The sequence below is a fragment of the Cupressus sempervirens genome, chromosome 9 (genome assembly GCF_028749045.1).
Source record: "Cupressus sempervirens isolate cs-2001-9-10 chromosome 9, ASM2874904v1, whole genome shotgun sequence".
NCBI classification, from domain to species: Eukaryota; Viridiplantae; Streptophyta; class Pinopsida; order Cupressales; family Cupressaceae; genus Cupressus; species Cupressus sempervirens.
Window position 1 is genome coordinate 32560741 of NC_143126.1, and position 10103 is coordinate 32570843.

Consider the following 10103-nt stretch of genomic DNA (forward strand, 5'->3'; position numbering starts at 1 on the left):
TATAGTCTTGTAGAATCTGGAGTGTCAGATAGGGGATAGGGCCTTAAAAAGCATACTAGGGAGGTTTGTAAGGTAGACTTTTAAGATGGATACCATCATCAAACTTAGAGCTCCCCCCCAGATCAAATTGCCTTTGATGTACCAATTATCAGTACCTATCTCAAAGAATTCCTCCTTAATACATATTTTATAGTTGTAAGGTATGTGTTTAGAACAATGGGTAAGGAATTCATTATGAATTCTGATTGGTATCAAGTTCCCAGTGACATCCCAGCTATTTTCATACCCATGGCTAGCCTAGTGGATTTGGATAAGGCGACCATGAACACTTTAGTGAGGTGTCTCTTCAAGTCTAAATACTTGGGTAATTTGGAAAAAGTTATATCTAACTTGAGAGAAGATCTTTTGATGTGTTGACTATGCCATTACAACATCCCCTTACACAAAAGACAACTTGTCCCTCTCTTCTCCATAATTGCTTTGTGTGATCTAGCTAGGCTGATTGAGTGGTTTCCCATTTTACAAAGGAATGCATGTTTTCTTCTTTGTTTTCTACATGTTAAGAGAACCAAAGTTAACAATTGGTTGGAACAACATATTGTTTCTTGGGAGAATGATAATGAAGTCAACATGTAATTCTTAGAACTCTGCTGCTTGAAGAAAATGATTTATTTGAAACTAAGAATCCCCCTTTTCCTCCTCACATCTCAGAAGACTAACTATTTGGGCTCCTCTCCTATCCCCTCTATTTCAACTTCCTATGGAGTATTCCATGATATTATTTTGTAATGTTAGATTTTAGTCACAACTCACATTGGAAGATATCTTTGGATGAATGTATGGTAGTCTTAGGTAAATAATTTTGAAGCAATAATGGCTTCCTTTGCAAAAGGTTCAGTCATGTCTCCTTTATTTCACTTTATGTGTTGTTTATCATTTTCTAGTTTGGTGTGGATATCTTGATAAGTATAGTCTATCATATTTTGTAAGAATTTGGTATAGCTCTAATACCATGTAAGAATTTGCCTAAAGCAATAATTCAATGCAAAGATCAAGAAGCTCAGTAGATAGCACAAGAGAGACAAATGATGATCAAATGAGAATGGATATCAGATAATTGGATGAATATATTATAGAAGTGCCTTGTATATAAAGGCAACTAATATGACTAGGAGTCAGCAAAGAGATAAGTATAACAACTAAGCACATGTTCACCAAGAGTGGATTATCCTCCATTGTGCATGAATGTACGTACAACAATGAGAGGATAAGAATGCAAAGGTGTATTGCATAAAGAGATGTAGTAGACAACATGTACTCAATTGGAATGCAAACTACTATGTTGTCTACATGACAACTCATATGAATATGCAAACTCCTAGGTGTCTACATTACAACTAATATGCTAATGCATTAACCTAAGTAAAGTGTAAATAATAAATACTTATTTATACCAACACCCCCCCCTTAAGTGCAACTTAGGGGAATGCACTTAAGCTCACAAGAGCTAGATGATAATGCAAGATGGGTCCTAGCTACTAGGCCATGTTAGGCACCCATGTACAATATGGAAGTGCAAATGATATGCAATGAAATCTCTCATAAAGCAGAGAAAGAGGGAAAACCTCATGGGAAAAACCCTTCCCCAAAAAGAGAGAAGAAAAATAAAGTAAGATGCATGTATGGATGGAGTAATCAAGACCCCCCTATTATGACATACATCATGCATATACAATAGAGAATCCCTCCATAAGAAGGAAACAAGGAGAAATGAAATTCCCCCCATAGTGAATGATCTCCTACAAGAATGATGAGTGCTTGAAGACAAAATAGAATCCAATGCCTACAAACAACATTTCTCCCTTTAGGAAGAAGATACACCAAATATAAATGCAAGAAGGCTTCCCATCGTGGATAGGACAATGGAAGGGGAATCCATATGAAGTATGTTGTCTTTGAACTCTAAAGATGTGTCACCATGTCCTTGAATATTGAAGCTGTCATGAAGCAATCAAGATCAAGTCCAATAGAAGAAGGTGACAGACAAGGAACCAATGGTAAATGTTTCGTATAGGAATGTGGATCAAACTCCAAAGACCAAGATGCCTCCTTAATAAAATTAGGAAGAGAAAAAAAGAAGCCCCCCCTCAATGTAGAATCTATACCCATAAAATATACTCTTGGATCAATGTAGAAGTTGCACCATGAAAACTGAATGATATTTCTCCCTTGAGGAAGAAATGGTGTCATGGGTGTACAAAATAATCCTCCCCAATCAATAGGAAGAACTCTTAGAATGTAATTTGTCTTAGGAAACTGCATAGGAATCTACAACACATGAGTATGATCAACCATGCAATCTGACATCTCAAGTGAAGTTTGAGATTCATGTAAAGCAATGTCCAAAGACTCAAATGTATTCTCTGAAGTGAAAGGGACCTCCGACAAATGTTGTAAGAATGTATCCACAATCATGTCAAACTCGGAAGAAAGTTCAAGTGGAGAATCATGAGGGTTAGAGTGTTCCCTCACAACAATTGAAGAAGGATCATCCTCAATAAAGAGAAGATGTATATCATCAATAGTGTCTCCCATATCCCCAATGTAGGACTCCACAAGAAAACCTGCAATGTCTGTCAAGAAGTCATCCCAAGGACCCAATTTTGGAAGACAATGAATATCTTGCTACAATAAATCATGTGAATCCACGACTATGTGAATACAAACATCATCAAGAGCAATGATAGATGCAATGTCAATAGGAGAATTAGTAGCTGCAATTGGAGGTAAAAGATCTTTTGGGAATGGAGGAACATTTGGATCTCCATACATCTCCCAAAGATAGATCCAAATATCATAAAAATCAGTTGACTTCATGTCATCAAGTGAATCCATAACCTCCATATCCATATGTAGAAAGAGTGCATGACAAGTGATTGTAAAAGTGTCACCATTGTATGAAAGTCCCTTCACATATGGCAATGTATTATTCTCACTAAGATAAGTGAGAACTAATTCACTCCATTGCTTATAGTTTTGTGTTGTCAAGGTAATTAAATCTTCCTCATCCATGATGTACTACTCAATGCAACCCCCAATAAATAGATTTTTGGCACTTTATATTAAGTGTGTATACAATTGCCACTTGTCAAAATGAACCAAAGTGGACTTTTGATTTTGATATTTACAACTGAGAATATGAAACTATATGTGACTCAACAAGATAAGACAGAAGACCTCTCAAGGATTTAATTACAAGTGCCAAAATAGGCCAAAAAATGACCAAATGTTGAAAGTACAATGTCTACTCAAAATTACTCCAAATTGATATCAAATCTGGAAAGTAGACAAAAAATTATGTACTTAAAAAAAAAAAGCACCTAAATATGCATGTCCATATGAGCTCGAATGAAGCCTCTGAAGTTGTGAAAATTGAGATTGGTAATTTTTCAAAAAATTTAGGAACAGAGATCTCAAACAACCTCTGTAATTATTTTTCCTGAATTGTCATCGTCACACCTTAAAAAACCAAATGACTCTAGATTTCACCTCAGATGTCTGATTTTGATGAAACAAAAGTTACTTGGGGTTTTTTGACCTTTTGAATGTGATGCCAACATTTGATTTGCACCACCAAGCTCCAACCTTGACCTGCAAATTTTTTTCTCTCTCTAATGGCTATGTAATGAAACTCTTATGAATTTGATACCATGTAAGAATTTGGTATAGTTTTGATACCATGTAAGAATTTTCCTAAGGCAATAATTCAACACCAAGATCAAGAAGCTTAGTAGATAGCACAAGAGAGACAAATGATGATCAAATGAGAATGAATATCAAATAATTGGATGAATACATTATAGAAGTGCCTTGTATATAAAGGCAACTGATATGACTAGGAGTCAGTAAAGAGATAAGTATAACAACTAAGCACATGTCTACCAAGAGTGGATTATCCTCCATTGTGCATAAATGTATGTGCAACAATGAGAGGATAAAAATGGAAAGGTGCATCTCATAAATAGATGTAGTAGACAACATGTGCTCAATTGGAATGCAAACTACTATGTTGTCTACATGACAACTCATATGAATATATAAACTCCTAGGTGTCTACATTACAACTAATATGCTAATGCATTGACCTAAGTAAAATTAAGTAAAGCGTAAATAGTAAATACTTATTTACACCAACATATTTAATTAGTGAACAATTGAGATATGTTATCCATATTTCTAACCATTAACAAACATATGAGATGGCTTGTCTATGAAGCTTTTTAGCGACTTTCAGGTATCATAAAGCTTTTCACATGGTCTGCATGGAAAATTAATACTTATGATATCAAGACTCGTGAAAAAAAGGCTAATACTGAAGGACTATCACCCAACTCCATCCTTTCAGTGTCTCTAGAGTTGGGTTGTACATTTTTTGGGATCTTTATATGGCCTCAACCTCTTATCTATAAAAAAATAAATTCCTTTATTCTTATTTTTATTGCTATTATTATTATTATTATGGTTGGTGGTATTACTATTATCATTATTGTTAATATTCTATCATTTGAGTTATTATTTCCAAACTCTTTTCTTCTGTTGAGTCATCTCTTGAAGCTTTGATTTGAACTTTATTTTCTTCCTCATTTTTCATGCACCCTCCTCTCCTCATCCTATCTTATATCTGTTGGGAGGCCAAGTTTGCATCTTATATTTTATATCTCATTCTTGTTCTTTCATCTTGATGATGGATCACAAAGTGTGATCCAAAACCCCGATGCTAAAAACTCAAACACAATAAAAAATCAGAAGCATTTCTTTGCATAGATCAAATGGATTATGGAAAAATCTTATTAATTTAAAGGAACAATATTGGTAAAAAAACTTAGGCATGTGTCATAGTTATGAATGAGTTCATTCAAAGGGAAAGGGTGTGGTTTTACAGAAAGGGGCTTTTTGAAAAATTTTCTTGATTTTTTCAAAGGTATTTTATTTGAAAGCATTTTTTATCTTAAAAATTCACATTATCAAATTAAGGGAAATTCATGGAATGAATTGTAAATACATAGATTTAAAAAATTAAATAAATAAAAAATTTCATTTTTTTCTTAACAAAAATCTGCAAATAGAGAATTGTGACAATTAAATGCCAAGAGCCTACAAACTACATTTCTCTGCTTTATCAAATGTCCTAACTTGGTCATATTTAGACAAAGTGCATAAAAACATCCTCAACATTTACCACACTGAGAAGATTCTCAAATAGTGTGATTTGTTCTCCATCATTGTAAGAATCCTTACCAATTCACATACAAAATCTCTTCATAAATCACAAATACAATGCATAGACATTTGGTCAAACACTTTACTTGCTACCTCTGATTTTCATTTCTTTGGATTACATTTATGGTTCTTTGTTTTCACAATATAAATAGAGAATAACATCACACACTCTATGTTTTGAATTATATAATTACTTAAAGTGACTACCATGCTACTTTAGACTTACAAATATACAAACTTTCATAACCAAGATTGCATAATAGAAACCAAAAGTGATAACACATCTTAGCTATTACAATATGTGATATTCGTTCCAAGATAATGCCATCATTCACATACAGAATAATGTTGATCATTGCAATAGAAATATGTGGTGATAATGAAAACAATGCCCTAATCTAATGGCTCAGGAAGACTTCCTTGTTTCTAGAGACTTGATAGCATGAGAGATGAATCAACGACATCCATGATGTGAACAAACATTGGCAAGTCCGAATGTTCAAGCAACCAATAACTTTTGTGATGATGGATGCAAATATAATACAACCCTATAGTTTTTGGGCACTTGGACGGGATAACACAAATTTAACCCTGTGAATTTAGAATGTTGAAGGCAATCAATGCCAAATGTTGGAGGGTGATGTATATCATGAATATCACATCTTTGCACTTTTTAAAAATATCTTTCGAATTGAAAAAAATAAAATAACCCCAACAAAATTGTTTCCAACCAATAAGAAAAAAGAAATTGTACTTCAAAAATCGATTTAAAAAATATTCCCACAATGACTGTGAAATTATAAAATTGTTGTCATACAAATTAATTAAAAGACTCTAAAAAAAACGTTAGTTGTATATATATATATATATATATATATATATATATATATATATATATATATATATATATATATATATATATAATTATTTTAAAAACTGAATTATAATAGTAATAAAATAATCATATCATAGGACCACTAACGGAGCCACAATTTTAAAGCTAAAACAAATCAACAGAATTAAACAAATCAATAAAACAAATTCTAGAACCATGCAACCCCATGAAACCCCCGCCTAGACGAGGCCCTTACAAGATATGCATTTTAGTATGCTGTTTAGACGTTTGCTCTCGTTGGCACCCTCAAAAAAGTAAGTGTGGGTATTCCCGTCACAACGCCACATTGACCCAGCAGAGAATGGTTTATAATTTCTTCCGCCATTTTATATCTAATTAGACTGTATTTTATACATCCCGCGCACTACCAGCGTGCAGAGTTCGGTTGAAGAATGACGATGAACGTGGATGAAGAGGTGGAGCGTCTCAAAGAAGAGATTAAACGTCTTGCGGAGCTTCGCCCAGATGGATCATATGTGGTAAGTTATCTCTCTGTTGGCTTTCGAAATCTTTGATCTGTTATCAGGCTTAGCAGTTTTGCTACATAATCATTTATGTTCACAGGAATAATCTTCTAGAGAATCTAGATTTTGCTTTTAAGGTACCCACGTACATCTATTAAGCCTTATGCTCAACCGATCGGGAGATCTGTAGACAGCGTCAAATGTTTATTTTGTACTAGTTTTACTATTCTAGATATACATCAATCTGGCAAGTGCATCTGTGCAATGTGAAGATTTCGAAGTAACAATTATGGATTTTGTTTCATTTCTTTCAATTTGCCTTTTTCCATTTTAAAGAGAGACGATTTATCAAGGTGAAGGAAAATGGATAATAGTTGAAATCAGACAGAGAGGTAGGTTTTCTGTCCGTTCATTTTCCCCCTTAGAAAATGCTGGTTGATGTTATGGATCGCTAAGAATTCATTATAGAGATTTATAAACCATTATCATCCTTTAGTGTATACCACAACCTCCCCACATATCTGTTGGAGTTAATGGGTCCCTTACCCAACATTGTAAACAAATTCGTCTCTTATTCCTGTAATTCATTGCCCTTATACCGGATGGTATATGTGACTAAGGGCAATAGATTGTACACAAATCCCTCTCTTATTCATGTAATTCATTACTCTTATACCGGATGTTATATGTGACTAAGGGCAGTAGAACTTAACCCTAAGCCATCTTTTACTGAAGTCTAGCTATGCAGTTTTTCTTTGAAGTGGCACCATAATATCACTGTGATTGTTTGAAATGTTGAAGTGACGACAGTAACATGAACCTAGGTTACACTCTTAGAGATTTTACACAAATGTCAAATACGACCATTCCCAAGTCCACAATATCTAATCCTTGCCTCATCAGCTAAATACATTATTTTATGTGTCATGTTACTCTACTATTTGGGGTAAGACTAATATATTGAGTAGTTTTATGAGTAAGGTTATTGCATCTGAAATGGTAGAGTTCAAATTCAGTGAATACCTGTGGTGAGTATAACATTTGAATATAGCTCGTGATTTATAAATTTGAATTGTCAATTTATTAAAATGTTTACTATCAGCAGAGAGTTTTATGTGCTCTCTTTAATGTTTTTAATGAAAGTTAAAACTAATAAACTGTAGCCCAAAAATTTGTTCTGATAGCCCAGGTAAAGAAATGCATTTGGAAACCTTTCTACATTTTGCTGAAATTTTTTATCCTGCATAATAATGAATGTCAAGTCAATTACTATGGTGTCTAGTATTTGTCCATTTGCATCATCCTCTAGAGCTTTTTACAAGTTATATTTGGAAACTTGTTCATTTCCTTTGTGGTAAAACCGTAAATCACCTAGCTGAAGTTAGCTTTTAACATACAGGGCCAGCAGGCTGTGGTCTGGAGTGTCATGATAATTACCCAGTTTTAAAAATGTGTAAGGCTCCACCCGACAGGATTCTTGATGACTGATCACAGATTGTGATCCAAAATGTTAATGCGTAAAAAAATCACACGGTTATCACCGATTTTTTTTATCATTCATTATTTTCCGTGAAAATCTCAACTAAATCAGGGGTTTACAAGTTAGACTGAAAAGATGGGAAACAAAATTGATTACATGAGAATTCAGATAAAAGACGGAAGGAACTTTTTCAAGCTCTGCTAATCCATTAAGTGTTTGCCAATTGATTGATGAGACAAAAATTACTAGTGTATATCTCTATTTCAATTAATTTATCGTGGTAAACTTTAATGTGAAAATCATTAGAATTTCTAAACTTGAGAAATAATGTGCATAATTTTCAGGTTCCCATTAGTAAACCATATAGGGAAAATGTGGGTGCTAACTTTTTTCTTTATTTATGCAACATCTTGGTATTTTAACTTATCGTTGGGTTAAGCAAGAATTTTGACATATTGATAAGGTCTCTTTCTTTTGTTTTTTGGCAGGTGAAATTTGGCGTCCTTTTTAACGATGATAGGTGTGCAAACATTTTTGAAGCACTAGTGGGCACTCTAAGAGCAGCAAAGAAACGGAAAATTCTAACATATGATGGAGAACTTTTGTTGCAGGGTGTACACGACAATGTGGAAATTGTTCTTTTGAAACCTCCAACACAAGTAGTTAATTGACAAACTGTGGGGGTAATATGATGACAGGATAAAGGTTCTTTAATCATTACTATTCCTGAATCAAAATTTAATCGTATTATTGGGTTATTATTCTTTCAAGGATTTGAGCTGGCTGTCACAGGTGATCTGTACTATCAAGTCTGGCATATTTTACCAAGGTTATGGACAATAGAATTGTAATTTGTTACCGATATGCTATATTGAGATGTTTTTTCACTGGGATAAATAAAGTCACTTTTTAGTACTTTTATCTGCTCATCTAGTCTTGTTATCTGACCAATTATTTCCCCATTGTTTTTTATTTAGGTTCACAGTTTGTCTGTATTTCTGCAGATTAATTTAATTTAATTCCCCATGCCTTTCAACTTCTTGTTAATAAATGTGAAAGTACTTCTGAGGAATATGTCAAATAGAAGTAATGTATCGTAATGCTTCTATCACGTTTTTAAAGAGTTTCTTATCGGTGTAATGAACAAGAGTTAACATTCTTCTGTAATTTTTAATGACTTATTTGATTTATTTGCTTAATTTGACACAATTCTTTAAAGCTGATAAGAACGATTAGTCAATCAAATTTTTTTGTGTCTCTTACTCAGAAGCGGAGTCCCTACCTTATTATGGTTATTGTAGGTTGTTGTCCCCAGTTGAATATGAAAACAAATGTAGTTCGTTAATTTGTAGAATAGCTAGGTGAGTGCAAAGTAGAAACATTTCCTTTCTCCATTGATATTAATAGAAATATTTTATCCAAGACTAATCAGGGATAATATGATATATTTTGCCCTTCTTTATCATTGTAGGTTTGACATGGTGTACCTTACTACAGTACAACACTTATGTCCAAACATCACCAATAATCTCCACATGGGCATTGTCCTTGCTTGAAATGGTGGAACTTGTTTGCATCTTGTACAACAATTTGTCTTTTAACAGTCATGGTGATAAATTTAGTTGCTGTGTGACACTCAACACATACTAGAAGGTTCTTGACAACTCTAATGGTTGTTTCAGAGAGCATGTTTAATAAATCAAATGCAATTGCTAACTTCACACTGTGGTGGCAGAGAAATAATTCTTTCTCATCTTTTTCCACACAAATAAGTACATTTCTTGAATCTACAAAATACCCTGTTTCCTTAATCTTTGAAGACAATTCTTCCAACTTTCATAGATTTCATGTGTTTGTGGATGTGATCTGTCTCCTGCATAAAAATCATGCATCATTTATGGCCTTCAATCTAGGTACATCCAGGTATTTTTTTGATTCCCCTATCTTCATTAGTTTCCTTAGCATTTGAACTTCAAACCATCTG

General features: G+C 33.6%; 1 protein-coding gene across 1 annotated transcript; it reads left to right on the plus strand.

The window, feature by feature from the left end:
- The first annotated feature begins 6356 nt into the window (after window positions 1–6356).
- Window positions 6357–9040, plus strand: LOC149537477 (costars family protein). The gene is made up of 2 exons (XM_089798912.1): window positions 6357–6654; window positions 8608–9040. Exons 1-2 carry the CDS (start codon window positions 6568–6570, stop codon window positions 8788–8790), a joined length of 270 nt encoding a protein of 89 aa, XP_089655038.1. The 5' UTR covers window positions 6357–6567; the 3' UTR covers window positions 8791–9040.
- Window positions 9041–10103: the final 1063 nt, after the last annotated feature.